This window comes from Leptopilina heterotoma, unplaced genomic scaffold (assembly GCF_015476425.1).
Source record: "Leptopilina heterotoma isolate Lh14 unplaced genomic scaffold, ASM1547642v1 Lhet_44, whole genome shotgun sequence".
NCBI lineage: Eukaryota > Metazoa > Arthropoda > Insecta > Hymenoptera > Figitidae > Leptopilina > Leptopilina heterotoma.
Window position 1 is genome coordinate 3578109 of NW_025111084.1, and position 23129 is coordinate 3601237.

General features: G+C 29.2%; 2 protein-coding genes across 6 annotated transcripts in view; both read left to right on the forward strand.

The window, feature by feature from the left end:
• The window catches only part of LOC122507021 (GTPase-activating Rap/Ran-GAP domain-like protein 3), a 58340-nt gene extending 49425 nt beyond the window's left edge, over positions 1–8915 (forward strand). For all 5 annotated transcript variants that reach the window (XM_043619513.1, XM_043619510.1, XM_043619509.1 and 2 more), the window contains 6 exons: positions 263–548; positions 4609–4961; positions 5118–5454; positions 5597–5683; positions 5765–6013; positions 7888–8915. In XM_043619513.1, the coding sequence (XP_043475448.1) occupies positions 263–548; positions 4609–4961; positions 5118–5454; positions 5597–5683; positions 5765–6013; positions 7888–8132 (1557 nt within the window). In that variant the 3' untranslated portion in view covers positions 8133–8915. The remainder of the gene's footprint in view (positions 1–262; positions 549–4608; positions 4962–5117; positions 5455–5596; positions 5684–5764; positions 6014–7887) is intronic.
• Positions 8916–10761: 1846 nt separating this feature from the next.
• LOC122507023 (nuclear hormone receptor FTZ-F1 beta) overlaps positions 10762–23129 on the forward strand; it is a 32602-nt gene continuing 20234 nt past the window's right edge. Inside the window, exon 1 of the mRNA XM_043619518.1 lies at positions 10762–11119. The gene's annotated coding sequence lies outside the window, so the exon portion shown is untranslated. The remainder of the gene's footprint in view (positions 11120–23129) is intronic.

A 23129-nucleotide genomic window follows, 5' to 3' on the forward strand; every position in this document is an offset into this window, starting at 1 on the left:
AAACTATTCAATAACAACAACAAACAAACAAGCAAAAACTAAAAGCAACTAGTTAGATTTGTTGCCAAATCCTTTAGAACAGAAAACTAGGACAGACATTTCAGAAAACTATTGACAAAAGTAAAAAAAGAAGGAACAAAAGAGTCAAGTCTCTTTCTATCTCTTATTCTCTCTATTATCTATACACTAACGGGGAATAGTATAAAAATCCACTATTTAACTTTAAAAAAAAAAAAAGAAAAAAACAATTATCTATTTTCAGAGTATGCTTAATCGTCGAGCATTGTCCGACGTTGTTGAAACGCCTGGACGACGTCGCGAGGAAACTCGAGCAGTTGAAATGGTTCGTGTTGGACAAGCCCTTAAATTAGAAGCCATCGTTCGTGGACTTGCTCCAACATCAATGGCAACTGTTGGTCCTTTAAAACCAAGACCATGGGAGCCAAGATGTATATATCCCGACTTTCCACACGAGATTATTTGCGGTGATATATGGTCGGATAGTAAACTTATTCTAGCAACCGAATCGGGAACATTCCTTTTAGAGGGTAAGCATGTCAATAGTTGCATTTACTTCTATTTTTCCAATAATATCTCTATGTATACTTTATCTTTCACTGAAGATTCTCGTGACCATAAAATGTAAATCACCTATATGTGCAATATTTACATGTTTATAAAAGTAGAGCAACGTTATTCTTATTCTTTTACTCGAAACGTGAAAAATATTTTGACGCTAATACATTTTTCATTCGAGGATAAAATCCCAGGAGAAGATGAAAATTAATATATAGAGAAGGAAATGAAAGAAACGAAACAAAAATCAATCTTGAAGAAGACAGTTACGGACTTCGTACTCGATACCTAATTAATTTTAAACAAAGTAGCAAAAAGTATAGACAGACTTAAAGACAGGAAAAGTATCAAAATGTGTAGACAGACTTAAAGACACAACAAAATAGTAAAAAAGTAGCTAACGAAAAATTAATCTTGACTCCATTTTTTTACACTTTCTTAATTACATTCAAAACTAGAATAATTTTTAAAAAGTAAATACTTAAATACCCATTAATTTTGTCTACAGGAATTAAAATATTTCAAATGATTTCAATCTAAATTAACGCATTTTCAAAATCCCAAACAAGATTCATTAAATCAAAAGAATGATGATCTCGAAATAATCAGTTTAGCAAAACGGATGCTTATATCAAGTTTTTATAAATGCAAAAGAATAAAGCATCTAATATTCCGCAATAAAGTTCATCATCATAATGAAAATAAAAATCTACGAGACGAGAGATATACAACGTTAAATTGATCTGCGTTTGAGAAAATGAAACCCGCACACACATAAAACCGGTGTATTGGGAGACATAAACTGTGACGTAGATTGTCTCTTGGGATAAAATAAAGATTATCTGAATTGAAATAATGCAAAAAGTAAATTGACTCTCTAGTATACAAGTTGCACTTGATGCAATAAAGTCAACACATGAATTTTCTATCGAAATACTACAACTAATAGTATAATAATTATAAATAAAATAAATATATTACAATTATAGTATTATAATAATTATAACTATTCTTAAAATTGTTCGGCTTATCTTTTAGACAATCTTTTTAACACACAAAAAGGAACCAACAATTACAGAGTTGCCATAAAAATGTAATTTTGTTTTTCCCTGACTTTTTCCTGACTGATTTTGAATTTTTCCCTGACCCTGAAGAATATTCAAACCTTATAAAATTCAATAACGTACCTTTTCGAAAATTATTTTCATCATTATTTTCTAGAATTTTTAACTAAACTTCTTCTTGAAATCAATTTATATATTCTTGAAAAAGTTCTATGAGAATTTTCAAATCCATTTGTTTACAATTCAATTTTAGAGAAATTTCGATTATTCGAAATTTTTCAATTAAATATATATTTTTTATTACAAAATTATACGAGAATTTAATTATTTAAATTTTTAAAACAATCATTTATTGAATAATTAAAAGTTACCTAAAATTGAATTAGATTCAAATTGTATTAAAAATAATTAAAATTCTGCAATCAGTTTTATCATTTATAAAAATAAATAAATTCCTAAAAAGAAATTTGTAATTTATGAAAATAATTTAATCGCTGTAAAAGTTTTATTATCTGTGAAAAATTTTGATTTTTGAAAAGAATTGAATTCTTGAGAAGAATTTTATTAAAATATCTTAAATAATTGAATTGCTTTGAAGAATTTTATTAAATTTTTTTTAAATAATTGAATTCCTGTGAAAAAATTTATTTTGGAAAAGAATTGAATTCTTGGAAAGAATTTTATTAAAATTTCTTAAATAATTGAAAAAATAATTAAAGAAATTTGTCCAAATTTTTTAAATTATAGAATTTTTAAAAGTTGTTTATTTAATTTTTTCGAAATTCTTTTGGAAAATTTTATTAAAATAGTAGATATTAAAAATAATTGAAATGAGGAAAATTTTTGATAATTGAAATTATGCCAAGAATTTTATTAAATTTTTTGAAAATAATTAAATTTTGGAGAAGAATTTTATGATTTATAAAGATAATTAAAATTTTGACAAGAATTTTTAAAAATCTTTGAACAGATTTTAATTTAAGCGAAGAAGTTTATCACTTTTGAAAATAATTGAATTTCCTTAATGAGTGTTCTTCAAATTGCTATTTAAAATTTTAAATTTATTAAAAATTGATATTTTCTAAAATTTCAAATTGAAACCTTTGAAGTTCATCTATTTATGAAGATTGTAAACGCAACTCTTTTGAAATTCAATTAATTTTGAAATTTTTAAGTAAAATTATTTATTAAATAACACAGGTCAACAAAAAAAGACTTACTTTTTTTTATGAGATAGCGGAATGGTTTCCTATGTATTTTTGGACGCTGAACACGATCCCGACTTCCAAAATTGCCCATCACGTCAGGATTTTGAGAAAAGTGGGGGTAAAGACCCCAAAAACGCTTTTTTGAGGATTTTCAACATTTATTTTCTCTTTAACCTGACGTGCTAGAGACTTCCACAAGGTCTTAAATTAAAGCTTATAATGTGCACTAAAAGACCAATATCCATAAAATAAAAAAAAATAAAAATTTTTTTCAAAAAATGGGATTGAAGACACCAAAAATTTGTGTTTTTGGATTGCTTTAATAGACTTTTTGCAATTGCTTGGATTCGCATGAAAATGGTTACTTGGGGTTTTTGGGGTCACTGATTACGAATCCGATATTAGTTTGCAAAAATTAAAAATGGCGGATTCGTAATCAGCGACCCCAAAAACCCTGAAATAACAATTTTCAAGCGAATCCAAGCAATTCTTAATTTTTACATCTGCCATCTTGGTTTCGCCGTTTTAAATTTTTGCAAACAAATATTGGATTCGTAATCAGCGACCCCAAAAACCCCAAGTACCCATTTTCAAGCGAATCCAAGCGATTGCAAGAAGTCTATTAAAGCAATCCAAAAACACAAATTTTTGGTGTCTTCAACCCCATTTTTTGAAAAAAATTTTAATTTTTTTTTATGTTATGGATATTTGTCTTGTAGTGCACATTACAAGCTTTAATTTAAGACCTTGTGGAAGTCTCTAGCACGTCAGGTTAAAGAGAAAAGAAATGTTGAAAATCCTCAAAAAAGCGTTTTTGGGGTCTTTACCCCCACTTTTCTCAAAATCCTGACGTGATGGGCAAATTTGGAAGTCGGGATCGTGTTCAGCGTCCAAAAATACATAGGAAACCATTCCGCTATCTCATAAAAAAAAAGTAAGTCTTTTTTTGTTGACCTGTGTAATTTATAAGTAATAATTTTATAATAGTTCTTCAAGAATTAAATTATTTAAAAACAAATTATTGTTAGAAATAGAAAAAATTGAAGGTTTTGTATTGGAATTCTTGGCAATTTCATAGTTTATGAGGCAAATAAAAAAGAAACAAAAATTTCGAGATTTCTTATAAATTCTAAAAATTTTATATTTTTCATTAAAAAAAGCCCTGACTTTTCCCTGATCTTCCTGACCAATTCTAATTTCCCTGACTTTTCCTGACTTCCCTGACCTGTGGCAACCTTGAATTATAATTATTATAGCATAATTGCAGTATAGATAATTAAAATTCCGAAAATTGTACTAAAGCAAACGATAAAAAAGGGTCTCGAATGGTAAAAAAATTAGGGCACAACACAAAATGAGATGCTGAACTTATCGAAAAACTGGGACAAACTGAAATAAAGACACTGCATTCTTAGAAAAAGAGGAATAAGAAAGTAAAAATAGAACAAATAAAATTAGATAGAAAAATTGATAAAATAAGGACACACTATAATCGAGTGTAGGTATAAATAATTCATACGATAATATACGAAATAATACAGGCTAAATACACATTATAGGATAAGTACACATTCCACGATAAATGATACCCTTATAATTGCATCTAAAATACCAAACATTATTTACCAATCTTTGAAAGTTTACTTTTCATTTGGTATAATCCTAAATATAAAATATCGATTCCCTTCCTCTAATGGCAATACTATTTTTTTCAATTGTCTTTGTACTATTTCTTTTTTTTCTTTTTTCCTTTTTTCTAGACGGCATTTCTCATCGTCTTCTCTTTGACAAATCGGTGCAAATCAAACAGTTGGATGTAGTTGAGCAGCACGGAATCCTTTTGTTTCGAGCTGGAGACAAAGGTAAGGAGAGCAACGTCCATGTATTTCGATTAAGTGAACTGGAAGGAGATCTCTTGGCGAGTATGGATCTCAATGACGATGATGAGGAAGACGATAATCTTGAGAATTCTGCTCATTTATCAAGTCCAGGACCAACTTCAAAGACGCCAGCAGCCAAGAATCGTTCTCAAGTTAAGGAAAGAAAATTAGAACGTACAAGGGGTTGTAATTTATACAGTATCACTAGACCCGGAGGTTCTCATCTCAGAATGGTACACTATTCCTATTATTTCTACAATTTGCATTTCTATTATTACAGGGTTGTCAGAAAAATTATTATTTTTTGAAAATAATTAAAAGTTTGTGTGAGAAATAAATGTTTCTGTAGTCAATAATTTAGAAGCTAAAGATGAAATTATTTTTGCTAGTGTATTGCAGTTGGAAGGAGATTAACTGTCCTCCAGTGGAAACACAATGCAGCATGGACGACGTGGTGTGCATCAGCAGACACTGATACCGTCGATGGTTTTCTTCTTTTAAAGGAATTGAATGCCAGTGAACAGCCCTCCTTAGTGACTATTATTGAAAGCTCAGAACTTGGAAATGAATGGGTACTTTGCTGCGGTTTACGGCATAGTTTCGAGCTAATTTCGGCGAATGGCACATCGAGAATCCTCCATCTCGAGGGAAGTGTCAAGCCTCATTTGATTGCTGCTCTAGATCTTTGTGAGGATGAAGAGCCGGAAGTTTTATTATGCTACAACAGTAGGTCTCATATTTTCGAAACGATCAATAAAAAAACTGACCTTTTTCAAAAAACCACTCACACACACAGACAAAACAAATAATAAGAACAAGTAATGAAAACAAATAATATAAATAAATAAATAATCTAATTCATTTTCAGATACGTGTCACTTTCAAAAATTAACCGAAGAAAATGCATCTCCAACGGAGTTTGACTTCAATTGGAACTCCGTGCCTGTAACTGTTGGTATGAGAGAAATTCTGCATTTAATCCCATTAGGAATAATTGATTTCAAATATGAATTTTAACAATTAAATGGCTTTTCAGCTTGTGCCTTCCCCTATGTGATTGCCTTTACTGCTGATATCATGGAAATTCGTTTGATAATAAATGGAAATTTGGTTCACACTATTGCAATGCCAAATTTGTGTTTAATATCTTCGAAGCGTGATATTTTCTTCGCGACAACAGCTCCTGAATTTTTGACCTCAAAATGTGAGAAAATTCGATTGGACACGAAAACAGAGAAGGAGGAACGAAGCAACAGTCCACCATCGTCACAAAACAGTTTTCAAAGTAAGGAAAATTGCATTTCATAAAGAATTCTAATTTATGAATATTCTTAATTTTTAATTCTGAATTATGCCTTCAATAGAGGAACTCTTATTCCTGCAGCAAAGAGAATAAAACAAAAGTTCACTTTTTTCCTGATCCTGAAGAATATTTAAACCTTTTGAAATTCAATAAAGTATGAGAATATTATTATAAAACATAAAGAAATCAATCACTCCGAGTCTTCGACTCCGAGTAATCGATTTCTCTATGTTTTATAATAATTAAAGATGACCGGGTAATAAATCAATATTATATATTATAAGAATATTCTTAATGTAACTTGTTCGAATTTATTTTCATCATTTCAATTCAATTACTAGGTATTTTCTAGAATTTTTAACTAAAATTCTTTTTTAAATCAATTATTTTCAATAATTTTTGAAAAAGTTACTTTACAATTCAGTTAAACGAAATTTCGATTGTTTAAAAATTGATCAATTAAATATATAAAAATAATTTTTAAAAAATGTGAATTAAAATTACTCAAAGAAATTAATTCCCTAGAATTATTAATTAAAAGTATGAATGATTCAGAATTTCAAATCATTTTTATTTCAATTCTTCTCAAAATACAATTATTTCTAAAAAAAATGTTATTATTTGCAACATCTCCAAAATTCTATTATTTATTTTAAAGTTTTTAACTAAAATTCTTCTCTATATCAATTATTTTTAATAATCAATTAAATATATATTACAAAATTAAAATAATTTCAAAAGAATTTCAAGCGAAAATTTAAAAATAATTGATTTCTTGCAAAGAAAAATAACTCAAATTCTGACAAGAAATTTATAAAAATTTTTAATAACAATTGAATTCTTTTGAGTAATTTTATTGGAAAAATCATTGAAATTTTTATAAGAAATACATCAAAAATTTTAAGAACAATTGAATTCTTTCGAGAAATTTTATTTAAAATAATTGAACTACGTAAGAACGTAAAGTAAAAAATAATTAAAATTCTATAAAGAAATTTATCAAAATTTTATAAAAATAATTGAATTCTGATATTTATTAAAATTGTTTTTAAAATAATTGAATCCAATTATTTAAATAGAAAGATAAATAATTTATTAAATAATTGAAATTTCTTAAAATTGAATTTTTATAAAGAATTTTATCAAAATTTTTAAAAATAATTTAATTCTTTCGACGAATTTAAAAAGAAATTTTAGAAATAAATGCAATTTTCTATCAGTTTTTTTCAAATTGTATAAGAAATAATTTGAATTCTGCGATAAGTTTTGTTATTTATGAAAATAAATGAATTCTGGCAACGAATTTTATTAAACATTTTTTTAAACAATTGAATTCCGTAGAAAAATATTATTATTTATGAAAATAAGTAATTTCTTTTAAATAATAATTGTATTCAAATTTTTTTAAATAATTGAATTTCTCAGAATTTTTTAAAAGTTTTTCAAAAAAATTAAATTTCATGGAGAAATTTCATTAAAAAATTTTTTGAAAATAATTGAATTTTGGTGAAGAATTTTATTATTTATAAAAATAATTTAAATTTTGACGAGAATTTAAAAAAATTTAAATTTTGTGATAGTTCTTCAAAAATTATGTTATTTAAAAAGAAATTATTGTCAGAAATAGAAAAAATTGAAGGATTTGTATAAGGATTCTTGTCAATTTCATAGCTTATGAGACAAACAAAAAAGACACCAAAAATTCTGAATTTTCTTATGTATTCTAAAAATTTAATATTTTCCAGTACTTTTAATGAAAATCCCTGACTTTTCCCTGATTTTCCTAACCAATTCTAATTTCCCTGACTTTTCCCTGAATTCCCTGTATTAATAAGTGCAATTTTGTTTAAAAACAGGTTCTCAGGGTGACAGCAAACCAATGAGGATCTATCGCATTCCACTACAAACCCTATCGAGAACATCAGTCACCAGTTGCAGTGAACGAAGATGTGCAAGTCCTGCAGAGCCAAATGACAAACCACCGACAACAAATGATAGAAATTTCCTCAGTGCAGAACCGCATAGATCCCTAAGCAGATCCTGCAGCAGTAGTCCAACTCCTAGTTTAGGAACATCTATCTCCAGTTCCTCGAGTAAATAATTAAGAGAATAATCAAGAATTGTATTTTAATATTTCATCACTGTCCGTTTATGCCAAAGAATAAAAAACAAATCTACTACTCTTGAAACTAATTATAAATTAACGGAATTTCAATTCGCAAATATTCACCGTTAAGTTGAAAAAAAGTCAATATTTGATTATAGGTACATAAATAATCTATACGATAAAAAAAACACGAATGGCAAAAAAACTAAGCTATATTTATTGTACGGCAGCAAATTATTCCCATAATATAATTAATTTATTGCAAACAAAAAAAAAATACCACAAAATAAGTTACAGAAAAAGAAAAAAAGTAAAGGAAAAAAACAACAAATACCACAAAAAAATGAACACAAAGAATTTAAACACCGGAAATAAATGACAAACAAATAATTAATTCAAAAGCAAAACAATCAAAATGTGTTGTGAAAAGAAAAATTATGTCAATGCAGTATAGGTAAGAGTTGTGTTAGAAATGATAAAAAATTAATAAGGAAAACAATAAGAACACATGAATTATAAATTAAAATTTACAAATCTGGTTCATAATGTGGAAAAATGTAGTTGCAGGTGCATATAGGCACACTGCAGAGGCAAGTGAAACATTATGAGGTCAACGTGCGCGGATCGATATATAACACAACTTTTTCAAATGCAGATAACGACAATGTTAATTATTTAAAAAATAAATTTTAAGCTAAGATTCCCTATTTATTGTAAATCAATCATTTGAAAAAAAATGAAAATCAAATAATTATTATAATAAAATGTTGCAAAAATTGTCATATTCTCATTTTTGTTTGACAAAAACAAAGAAAATGCAAATTGTCACTCAAAATATATAGTATAAAAGAAAATAAATTTCCTAGGAAATTATATTCATTAAGGCATTCAATGTCAAAGAGTTATTTAAAAAAAAAAACAGAAAAATATAGTAAATATATTTATGATAGTCACAGAATCTAATGTAAAGTAATAATCTATTTATCGACTGTAGATAAGATTTATATTCCTACAAAAATAAATTATCGCAACTGAAGATCTTTCGTTTACGAAAATACATTCTCTTCTTTGTAAAGATAATTTTTTTGTAATTTAAGAATAATTTTTCAATTTTTTGTTTATGGAAACAAAAACGTGGTAAATTATTGATTATCTATGAATTTTTCTGTAATTGACTGTCGTTTCTGGAGAAATCTACCTTATCGTTCAAGATCATTTGAATAAATAAGAAAATTTGTCTTTTTGTAATAAAAATTGTAAATTCAGTTATCTAATAATATGAAATAATAAATAGCGTTCATCTTTTTGAAAAAACGGTTTGTAAAAATTATTAAATAACCCTTTATGGGCTTTTTTAAAAATAGTTCCTTCCTAATTCCTTTTCTCTCTCTTTCTTTCTCTCTTTTCTGACGAGAATTTTTAATAATTTTTTAACAGAATTGAATTTAAGCGAAGAAGTTTATCACTTTGTAAATAATTGAATTTCTGTAATCAGTTGTTCTTGAAATTCCTATTTAAAATTTTAAATTCATAAAAAATTGATATTTTCTAAAATTATTTCAATTGCATCCTTTGAAGTTCATCTATTTATGAAGATTGTAAACGCAACTCTTTTGAAATCCAATTAATTTTGAAATTTTTAAGTAAAATTATTCATTAAATAATTTATAAGTAATAATTTTATGATAGTTCTTCAAGTATTAAATTGTTTAATAAGAAATTATTGTCAGAAATAGAAAAAAATTAAAGTTTTTGTATTAGAATTCTTGACAATATCATAGTTTATGAGGCAAACAAAAAAACACAAAAATTCCGTATTTTCTTATAAATTCTAAAAATTTAATATTTTCCAGTACTTTTAATAAAAATCCCTGACTTTTCCCTGACCTGTGGCATCCTTGTCAATGTTGCTGGAAATTTAGATGCTATAGGGGTATTGTTCTAGTATTTGTACATTCTAGAATTGTTTAAACTAACACTAAAATTAAAAGAACTTGATTTGTTTATACTACGATACGCTAAGGTTACTAAGGTAACATTCCAATTCTTAAAATCATAAGTTTTCTAATTGTTTCCTCACTATTGGTTGTTTTTGCCATACAGTTGGGTATAGACCAAAACAATATGGTACAATCAGTCATAATTGCCGTAGCATTCGTCATTACTGCCATTTATCAACAATCTGCATTGGCCCAAAATTTAGTACAAGTTGTACTATCTCACAGCTTTTCTAACGATATCAAATTGAGACAAAAAACGAATCAAAATTTTGGCAAAGCAACACTTTTTGTCTCAATTTGATATCCTTAAAAAACTGATCTGGTACATTCGATTAAATTTAAGAAATCAGCAAAATATTTGTTATTTATCATCTCTTCAAGAATTACTTATCACTTCTTAAAAGAATAAGAATTTAATAAATCGATTTGAAGAAGGACCATTCTTTTGAAAATGGTACTGCTGAACCTATTAGCAAACAATAAATAAAATCCAAAGGTTGAATACACCGTTTCTGTAAATACAACAACAGTCTTGAAATTTGAAGAGACGGCCCTGCATGTGACAGACAGTCCCTCTGGTGGCTATGCACTGTATCAAATTTTTCCGTGCAACCACAGTCAGCCAAGAACCAGCAGTTTGAGCTCGTGACGGAGTGGAGTGTTGCTGGAGCGCAACACGGCGAGTCCGAGAGGTAGCCGCAGTAACACGAAGGCTTGTAACTCGTTGTAACATAACGAGGTGTGCCGTTTTGAGGTCTACATCTGGTTTACCTGTTACCTACGTACTACCAGCAGCAACAGGGACTGAGAACCAGTGCGGACGTGAAAGTGCCGTGTGTCGTGTGTGTTTGCGAGTCTCATATCGAAAAACCTCGAGGAGAGCAAGAAGCAGAGTAACCTTTTAGGATTTTATCATCATCATCATTATTATATTTGTGTCTAGTGCTTTTGTTTACAAGAAAAAATCAACAACGGCATGAGGTGAGTTATTAAAAAAACAATCATCCAAACATTAGGTTAGGAATTCGCATGCCTTACAAGAATGTATAAAAAAGAGGTTAAAAAAAAGAAGGATTAAAGAATTGTAGAAGGGGAAAAAATTGAGAATGCCGAAATGTGAATGTGTCGGCACCTGAGAACTGATGTGCACCTTCTTCTTCCTACATGGGTGCTTTCTTTCAGTCCCTTTCCGCCTCTCACCCTTCTTACTGTCCTTCTCTTTATCGCCTGTCTCTCTGTTTCTTTAGCGTTTTTGCAGCGTCAAGTTTCGTAACCGCTGACTTGCTCGCCTTTCGCGAAGTGTCTGTCACAATGTTAACGGTTGCTATTTTTCTCAGCCACCTGTCCCTAAAGGATACTTAACCTCTCCCTCTCATCTAAATGAATTGAACAATCTGGTATTAACCAGTAACCATATGAATGAAACTATTTCACAGAAACGGCGAAGGTAATAATATGCTAATAAGAAATAGAAGAAGAAAAAACTCAACGAGGCAACGTGTATTAGGAAGGCTTGTTGATATTTCGGCGCGCAGGCTTTCTGGCTTGACAGCGCGACCGGCCTTGAGCCTTTCCTTGCGTCTCTATCGTCGTCTATCCCTTCCAGAACTACTATTCTATATCAGTGTTTCTCAACCATCAGGGCCGCATACATAACCATCATAAACCCCAACATACACTCATTGGCAAAGGACGATAAAAACAAGATCAAATACCATTCAACCCTGATATACCTGACATTCTTTACAACACGGATTAGTCGAGAAAGGTTACTAAACTATTCCATTCTATGCATTGCATAAGACACTCATTTGTTTAGAAAACATTATTAAGGACACAAAATCAGCAAATTAAACATGCAAACAACTGGTATATGCAAAATTGGATTGCACAACCAAAAAAGGATCTCGTGTTTAAAAATTGTTTAACACTCTCTAGTGTCTAGACTTATGTGAAGGAATATCAATGCGCAAACCGATAAGAAAATATTTATTTGTATAATACAGCAATTCAGTCCATGGTTCTTTTGATAAGAAATATTAATAAAATTTCATCAGCGAATATTACAAGAAACTTGTTTATTGTGACATCAATCCTCTTCTTGGATTTTACACAACAGGAAATGAGAAATATTCCGAAAATTGTCACTTGAGAATTTCTGTTTAAATTCCTCAAAAATTGCACAAGATTTTTTAAATTATTACATTATAATGGATATTATGTTTAGGATTAATGAATATTAAATGAATTGAACTGAAATAGTTTCTGTGTTTCATAGAAATGTAGATTTTTCAAAAATTTATTCAGCATAAAGATTTACCAACTTATTGGATTAGGGCACTAATTACTCGATTAACATCGAACCTGACATCATTTGAATTTTCAGTTTTATTCAAAACACTGCCTCAGTATTTTATTAGTGCAGCAACAATTTAGAAGAACGAACTTCTTAAGCACTAATTACTGGATTATAATTACTTCTGAAATCATCTAAACTTTCAGCAATATTCCAAACACTACATCAATATTACAGAACAAGCAACTTAATTTCTTCAAAAGATGCACATTTCTGAATGAAATATTCCGCATCAAGCCGAAGATTTACCAACTTGCGATTGCATATTTAAATTAATTACTGAATTAAAATTAACCCCAACAGTAACTAAACTTGCAATTGAGAACTATTACCTTAATTTGTCAATATTTACGGAAGATTATTTTACGGAAACAAGTGAATGGTTGATTGGGATACTAACAACTGGGCTAAAATTAACCCTAATGGTACCTAAACCTGCAATAATTCAAAACACCATCTAAATATTTTTATGCTACAGCAATATTCTAGAAAAAAATAAGATGATTAAACTGAACTAAATGATTGATTTCTTCAACGCAGCATTTTTAAGAAATTCATCCAGCATATTTACTATAACAAGTGAATGAATAATTAGGAAACTAATTATTGTACAAACCCTAATAGTACCTAAACTTTTAGCAACAAAATTTACAAAAATTGTGTCCTGCTAAAAAATCTAATTGGTTTGGCAAAATCGGTCATTTGGTTCAAAATTTTACCGTACAAATTAGCATTTTTAAGCATTACAAAATGATGGCTCATTTGTCAGATGATCATCTACGGATGAGAATATACTCTGATTTCACGTACACGTGAAAAAAAAGTCACTCTTTAACGACACCAATAAAGTGAAATCCTGTTCAACATTTATTCAAAATAGGGTGTTCATTTAAAGTAAATGTATTCAGAAACTAGCGGAAGTGGATTTAACGAGTTTTGCTCTTGGGGTTTTACTAGCAGGCTTAAAAACACTAAGGTGTGCCTGAAACAAGTTAATCAACCTCCGTTGGGATTAAGAACTATTGCCAAAGGCCTTGAAAATCAAGTTTTAATGTAAAATCACATATATACTTGAGGATGCTCTCTCGCTTGAATTATAATTTCCCATAGTGAAAGAGAGAAGATGACTCACACCATAAAGAAAGAAACAAACCAAATTGATACGAAATCTTCTTTTTCTAAGACACAAAAAGCCACTTTCTTGCAGCATTATTATATGATTGACACTCTTCAAAAAGAGGTGTCTTATTTTGAGACGTTTTTAGTGTCTTAGACACTAAAAATATCTCAAAATAAGACACCTCTTTTTTGCAGTGATAGCACGTGGTAATTTTTGGGAATATAACCTAAAAAATAGTTCAAAATGTTCCAAAACTTTTCGTTTCTTAAGGATTCTGAAAAGAAAGGATTAGCTTTCTTTGAAAAATCTGGTCGGTTGACCTTCCAGCGACCTTGATTCATCAAAAATGCCCAATCTGTCTAGAATTTCAATTCACAACCTGCACATGGAAGGAATAGGAAGTCCCACGAGATCTTTTGTCCAAGTTCCGTGTTTCTCAATAGAATATTATTTACCACTGTAAGTCATATCAATGACCTGGCTTAGATTTCATGGCATGAGCTGAGAAGCACTGTCGCGAACCCTACCCTCAACTATATCCCTCTCTCCTTAACTCAAAGCCTCACCTCGCTTCAGGTCCTTCACTTTTTTATATGTATTCTTTCTCGACTCGTCTCGTCTACTCGTCTCCTCTCAGCTCTTCTCTCACCGGTCTCTTACTCCTCATCTCTTATATACATACATACATGCATGTTCTCATCTTTCTTTCCTTTCTTTATTCCTCTCATTCCCTCCCTTCTTCTTACACACACACACACACACACACACACACACACACACACACAGAGAGACCAAAAAGACTGCGTTCCCAGGCGGGAAAGTAATTGGCCAGCAGTAGTTGGATAAAAGAATTGGAGGAGGGGTACTTTAATGAAGGTGTTGGGCAGGCAAAGGGGGTACAAGGAAAATCGCTCATTCCTTTAGAGAGAAAAGGAAACGGGAACGAATTGACGGGGCGGTATAGAGTCTAGCGGTATCAACCGATTACGGTAATCCTATTGGTAATGATTGTAAATACAGAATTGCGCGTGCTGACACTTTTCGGTTTTTAACTAGATCAACAATCGCCTAGCTTCTTTTGGAAATTCTCACCTCAAATGCAATAAAACACCTCAGGGTCTGAATTACTTCCGATTAGCTTTGATGAATCTGCTTTTGATCACTAGCCTCAAACTTTTTTATCTCCTACCAAGAGGCAACCTATCTCTTACCCTTTTACCAAGATCTTACCCTCTTACCTCTTGCAGGGTTGCCACAGGTCAGGAAAGTCAGGGAAATTAGAATTGGTCAGAGAAATCGCAGGGAAAAGTCAGGGATTTTTAATAAAAGTACTGGAAAATATTAAATTTTTAGAATTTATAAGAAAATTCGTAATTTTTGTGTCTTTTTTGTTTTTCTCATTAACTATAAAAATTGTCAAGGATTCTAATACAAAACCTTCAATTTTTTCTATTTCTGACAATAATTTCTGTTTAAATAACTTAATTCTTGAAGAACTATCATAAAATTATTTAAAAATTAAAATTAAATTATTAATTATTTATTATTAATTATAAATTAAATTATTAATAAATAATTTTACTTAAAAATTTCAAAATAAATTGTATTTCAAAAGAGTTGCGTTTACAATCTTCATAAATAGATTAACTTCAAAGGATTCAATTTGAAATTTTAGAAAATATCAATTTTTAATGAATTTAAAATTTTAAATAGGAATTTTAAGAACACTCATTACGGAAATTGAATTATTTTGAAAAGTGATAAACTTCTTTCGCTTAAATTCAATTATGTTCAAAAATTTTTTTAAATTCTCGTCAAAGTTTCAATTATCTTTATAAATCATAAAATTGTTCTCCGAAATTTAATTATTTCCAAAAAATTTAATAAAATTCTTGGCAAAATTTCAATTATATTATCAAAATTTTCCTCATTTCAATTATTTTTAATATTATCTACTATTTTAATAAAATTTTCCCAAAGAATCCAATTATTTAAACCAACAATTTAATAACAATTCCATAGGAATTCATTATTTAAAAAAATTTTGACAAAATTCTTTACAAGCTTTAGTTAAAAAAAATTGCAATTGAATGGAATTTAATTATTTTCAAAAAGTTTTAATAAATTCTGAGAAATACAATTATTTAAAAAAAATTGAATAAAATTCTTCACAAGATTAAATAATTGAATTCTCGAAAAATTTGCTAATAAGAATTCATTAAAAAATGAATTTCACTTAAAATTTTAAATTATAATTGAATATTAAAATCATTATAGCGTGAATTTTTAGAAATAATTGAATTTCGAAAAGGGTTTAGATTAAAATCTTTAAAAATTTGAATTTATTGGTACAATATTCTTATGGTATAAAATAATGATTTTATCACTCTGTCATCTTAAATTGATCGATTTCTTTATGTTTTATAGTAATTTTTTCATACGTTATTGAATTTCAGAAGGTTTGAATATTCTTCAGGGTCAGGGAAAAAGATAAAATCATTCAGGAAAGTCTGGAAATCAGGGAAAATTCAGGGAATAACAAAATTTAATTTTTTGCCACCCCTGTCTTGGTAAGAGGGTATAAGAGAGGGAAAAGAAGAAAAAAAATGCGATTTTACCCCTCAGGAGGCTAGAATACAATCCTAGAATTTTCACACTCATCCTCTACTTTCACTATTTTTGATTAAATTCCAATTTATCTTAATTACTCACTGATTGACTGTTTTATTAGTAAAATGAACGTCTTGCAGGCGCAAGATGTTCATCCACTAATAAAAAAGTCAATCCTAGTTATTAGTAGTAACCTTATCGTGAAAGCTGATTCATACTCTAAGTGCATATGCAACTGAGTGTGTGTATGTGTGTGTGTGTGCAAAAAAAAGCAACCTGGCTTTTTCTCTCTAGTGTTTGTGCCGCAAACCCGCTCCCGTAATCGGCCTGTTGCGCAAGTTTCTTTGGCGATCTTATCAAGTTAGAGTTTCTATGGACGCGTGAATATACATGTGTATTGTGTGCACACGTATGCAAAATGAGAGAGAATATACCCATTTTCCATTATAACACCCTCAAACAGAGAGAAGATAGACTTGCGGTTTACTTGACCGCTTCTAGGAGAGCCTTGAGATGCGGATAGGAATAGGTGACTTATGAATATTAATGAACCTTTCCCAACGCACGGAGAGGACCCCACCTAATCACACTCCACTTGATTTTATACCATCTTTTCAACTCTTCAATCGTGTGTCCTTTTGCTATTTTCAATCCATAACCTTTTCTATTCGTTTCTAGATTTTTTGTTCTGGCTCGAAACATGTTTCAAGGTGACGGAGTCAGATGATTTACTTTTCATAATTTGAAATCGGTGTGTGACAAATCAAATAAAATATTTATTCGAGTCAATTAAATGGTACTTGCTTCAAATACTGAAATTATTGGTTCAAATACCATTTAATTGACTCCAATAAATATTATTTGATTCAAGTAAATATTTAATTTATAGTTAATCGGTTATTTGAATCAAATAAATTTTTTTTCAGTGTAGTAGTAGGAGAAAAAATACTAGCAGTAGAATAAGAAGGCTAACAAATGTTGGTAGAAAAATAGGGATTCTAGAAAAAAACAGCAGCACAAATATAAAATCAGTACAAAATCCAACTAAATGCCGCTAATATGAAAAATCCGTTCAGCAGCAGCATTCAGATATTGTGAGGTTATTGGCAGTACTCGACTTTATAAGCCCCAGAGGTGAAGACCTCCTTTGTCACGAGAGTGCACACGATTATTTTCTACTCCCTTTCTGGGACCGAAAGGCTTTTTTCAACATCCAAAGACCCACTAGACGTATCGCGCACTATCCTGACCCGACTTAACGTAACGAATGCTTCTATATGGCAGTATAAGTAACTGTACTTTCTGCTCTCGCGCAGATAAAACACGAAGAGCGTCGTCTCTCGACCTTCCGTTGATATTATTCGACGACGTTCGATTTGTCTCTCTTTCTTTCTCTCTCACTGAAAATTGAATATCAAATTCAATTTTAGACATTTCGTATATAGTATTATAACCCGAAGGCAAACACGATAACTTGGCGTTTCCTCCTGTCTAATTTACAAGTCCCTCATCTCTTATTCAGCGCAGTTTCTCAGAAAATCATGAGTCATATTAATATAAACCAAAAAAAAAGGAAGGAAGGGAAAAAAGAATTTTTTTATTTTTGATATGCTACTTAGATTAAAATTTCTCGTTAGCTTTTTTTTCATAATTTATGCTAATTAAAGCATTACTGTTAGTTTTCACCTACTTTTAATAACTACTAATTAATACTATAATTTTCATGTTCTCATATCCTTATATATCTTGGACATAATTTACAAACGAAAAACAAAATTAAGAAGAGTGTTCAAGTCTACTATTTTCGTTCAACAAAATTCCAGGTTATTTGACGGCTTTGTCCTAATTTTTCCCGTTTTTTTTCTCATCAAATTTAAATTAATTTGATTTCGAACATAAATAAATCTGCAAATGGCTTCCAAAATTTTTATTAGAGTTTTTACGAATAATTAAATTCTTTTGACGAGTTTCTTTAAATTTTTTGAAAATAATGTTTATTTAATAATTTTAATTAAAAAAATTGGAAAATAATTTAATTAAACAAAGAATTTTTTCAATTTTTTAAAATAATCTTGTCTGTTTATAATTATAATTGAAAATTTGATTAATTCAATTTTATTAAAATGTATTGATTTACTAATTGAATTTATGCAAAGAATGTTACTATTTATAAAAGTAATTGAATCCTTCCAAAGAATGTTATTATTTATGAAAATAATTGAATTGTTCCATGGAGAACAATTTAATTATTTATAATGATAATTAAAATTTTGAGAAGAATTTAAAAAAATTTTTAAATATAATTGAATTTCTACGAAGAATTTTATGGAAATTTATGAAAGTAATTGAATTCTTGTGAAGAATTGTTTTTTAAAATAATATTCAAATGAATTTAGTAAATTTGAAAAATTTTGCTATTTATGGGAATAATTGAATTCGTGAGAAGAATTTTTTTTACAGTTTCTAGAAATAATTGAATTCTTTCGAGGATATTAATAATAAAATTTTTAAGAATAATTAAATTTTGAGGAATTCGATTAAAATTGTATTAAAAATAATTGAAATTCTGCAATGAGTTTTACTATTTATGAAAATAATTTAATATATTACGAAAAAATTTTTAAAAATAAAATTATAATCACGGTGACTAACTTCCCTTGATTATTTTCGAAAAATTTAAATAAAATTCTTCAAAAGAATTTAATTATTTTTAATAGAATTGAAAGAAATTTCTATTATTTAAAAAATTTTCAATTATTTGTTTAAACAAATTCAATTATCTTAAAACAATAGAATTGAAAAATTTCAAAAATCTTATTTTTCTGAATTTTCAAAAAAACTTTGCGAAAATTCAATTTTATTAAAAAATTTTAATTGATTATTTTCTTTTTAAATAACTAATAAAAATTTTAATTATTAATCTTCGCACTAAGAAACATGAATACATTAGAATGTGAATCTTTATAAAATTCAACTATTTATCAATTATTAAATTATAATACTTTGAAAATTCGATTTTTTAAAAAGTTTTTGAAATTCTTTAACAAATTTAATTACTATCAGTTGAATTTCCTAAAATTTCTATTAATTCGATAATTTTTTTTAAATTTATTTACGTACTATATTTGAATCAGTGACTGATTTTTTACTATCAAATTAATTATAAGATGAGTGTTCATTCAACTCTTTTAAGTGAATTTGCAATAAAAGTGTGATCAATTTTTTGCAGTTGTATAAATATTCACAAACCATAAAATTGATTGACAAAGGAGAAAAAAAAATTGCTCACACAGGGAGTTGTGTGTCGCATGACTCACAACTATTGCCCTCGATCGATTATTGATCATGGAATGTCCTGTAGGTCGTAGGACAAAGAGAAAGACAAATTTATATCTGCATGTAAGACTATAAAACGTGCGGGGGAAAGGAAAACTATGCATATATATATGCTAACTCCAGAATGATTTACTAACTTGTTTTCAACTAAATCAATCTTATAACTCCAATATATCAAGAATAATGGAAAAAAATCGACAATTAGAGACTTGGATTTATGTGTTAAAAAACATTTTACACTGTGAGAAATGATTAACTTTAACTACCATTTAGTTAGACGAGAAGTCATTGCTGTCCCTGAAGTTAGCGTCGACGCTCGGAATCAAAAACTATTTATTTTGGGCTTTTAGTGATGAAAATATGTCACTAAATTTTTAGAGTTTCAAGTATAGTAAAAATTAATTCAAATTTTTTCCTGCAAGAAATTTTTTTTACGAAACATTTAAAAATTAATTCAGTCCGATAAATTATAACGAGATTCAACGATACCATCAAAGCACAAATAAAAAGCGTAAAAATATAAATATTCATTTCATTAATTAAAGAAAATTTTACAGTTATGTTTGATTTTACTACACTGACAAAAAAATATTTTTTGATGTAAATAATCGATTAGTTGTCTATTTACGAATAAAGATCAAAATTTTAATATTCTTTTGAAACAAGTAATATTTTTTTGATACAAGTAAATATTTATTTGATACAAATACATAATTATTTAATAATCTATACAAATAATCGTTTGTTTAAATCAAATAAATTTTTTTATCTTCGTGTAAATTTATAGAGAATTATTCAAATTAAAATTTCTAATTTGTCTATATCACTATAAAATTAACGATTTCATATGTACAGAATTAATAATTCTCCATTTAGAGAATTTATAACTCCACATTTACAGAATTAAATATCAATAACTCTACATTTACAGAATTCATAATTCTATATTTAAAAAAATTCGCGTCTAATTATTTCATTTAGTGACTTATTGTATATAAAAGTTCAGTGTCCTGTTTCAAAGTAGATCGACAGAATCAATGCGTACTGGTGTTTCTCTCTCTTTTTCTCCCGCGAGGAAAGAAACTTTACGACCAACTGCCAAGAAGCCGGCACGCAACCGGTTTCATGTAGAGTCAAAAAATGTTCCCTGGCCGGTAATAATAATAATTTTAATCGACACCAGGCCAGGCCACTGGGTAGTACCTTCATCGGTCGAACCGGTGAGATATTAAAGATATGTACCGCGTGTGTGGTGGTTAGCAAGGCCCACTCTTGAGTGAAAGGAAAACACGCACGTAGGTTCAAAAGCGCGACACGGAGAGCATTTCAAAAGTGACAAAGAGAGATAAATATTTCTGCAATAAGACGGAAACAAAGAAAACACAAGAAATGCAATATGTACCGAAATTTTACTGTAATTCAGTATTTCTGTATTTACCTCCCTATATATTAATATCATTCTATTTACTCTAAATTTACTCTAAATTTACTCTACATTTACCAAAATAATTATTTTACACGGAAAAAATATAAAGTACCTTTTACTATTTTCGGAGTAAATTTACACGGAGAGACCGAGATTACTAATTTTTGTATAAAATCACACTAGAATTTACTATTTTTACATTGCAACCACCGGAAATAAGGGGACTTTTTGTATTTTTTACTATTTTCTACACTAAGTCACTAATCCCGACAAATGTTCACCAAATTAGCAAAGTTTCTTACTATTTCGTCCAATAGTTCCAAACAACTGTAGTAAACTCAGAAGCATTGTGTACGTAAAATTACTATAGTCGTTTGTAAATGCAGAAAGAAAGAGTGAAAAGAAAAAATACGGATTTTTGTCGCCGGTTTCCCGTCAATTCTTGACTAATGGAGGTAAACTGGAAGGATTTTTACATACACAGACACACACACACACACTTATATATTTGTTGGATAAATATTTGAAGACACACACATGTTTATTTCACTTATATGTATAGACGCGGTTAATTAATACACTAATACACAACTGCACGCACGACGACGAATTTCGCTGAAAGTATACATCTTTGTTTCCTTATATATTGAATGATGAAAATTTACAGCACTTACGAGAAAGCAATTTACTTTTAACAACTTATTATAAGACATAGTCCTTAGGACAGGAATAAATGCAAAATTTATCAATTTATAATGGTCAATTTCTGAGATAACGAACGACCTACGTTTCACTTTATATTTAATTATTGTAGATAATATCCAAATTTATTTTACATATGCGAAACATAGTCACTGTCAATGATCGGATAGCATCGGCTCAATTACGGAGATTGACGAAGTTAGCAACCAATAGAAATGCAGGCACCATATGACTGCACTCGCTAGCCACACTTGCTCACCAAAAATTACTACAGTGGATCGTAGGTTTTAGTGGAAAATGTTTTCATTTGTCAGATTTTGTCTAATTAAATTAGAGAAAACTATAATCAATTTTTGCTACATTTACAACTCTTACACAAAATATTAAAACTTGCTATTTCAATGTAGCAAATTTATCTATTTCTTTTGTAAATTTATCTAATTCTGTAGCACATTATGCTAAAAGACTCCTTATTTCCGGTCATTGCAACCATTTTTAGTAATTTTTACGAATGTGGGTCTCTCCGTGTACTCCCATTTAAAAGGTAGTACGCGAATTTTCATGCCCTCGTACTGTACTGGCGCGAAATTCAAAAATTTATTTACAAGGAAAAATTTAATTAGAATATTAATATTGATGATAAATAATTAATATTTTTAAAACGAATTGCATTCAATTAGAGAAACAAATTTCACTTGAAAAAATTTGAAATTGCAATGATTTTTTTTGCCCGATGTTAAATATACTAAATACGATATACCGTTTCATAAAACAACGTTACGCATCCGTACGACTGACTTCCGGTCGCGAATCGCGAACCATCGTTTCCTGCTGCCCTTTGCGGATTCTCCCCTGCCCTCTCCCACTACTTCTGTTTTGCTGCTGACAGTCACCTTTTTGTGGTTGACAAAAAAAAGAATAGTTGTGTGTATTTCTTTCCTTTTTCTTTTTTGTTTTTTTGCTTTCGCTCTACTGGTTCCCGGCGCGTCGACTCCGTTAGCATTTAATTCAGAGGCGCAACGTGACCTCAAGCATGAACTTTTCATCGGAGGGAATCTAATGGCAGATGCACAATAAGACAGATAGACGTCCGTGGCGGTCGTTTGACGACCCTATATATTACTACTGAAAATAGTTTCTCTCTCTCTCTCTCTCTCTCTCTCTCTCTCTCTCTCTCTTTCTCTCTCCGGTCGTCGATCCCTCAATTTCGCCACCTGCCATTCTCTCTGTTTTCCCTTTTTTCTATACGTAAGAACGTAATTACGTTTGTCAATAAATAAATATTTTTTTCAAACAAACGACCTTTCAATATTGCGAAGGATACTTTCGATAATTTCATTTTTCCAATTCGATAATACTTTCAATAATTAGTATCATTGAGAGATGAATATTTTCTTCTTAATATAGAAATAATGCCCGTGAGTTTTTAAAAATTCAAATG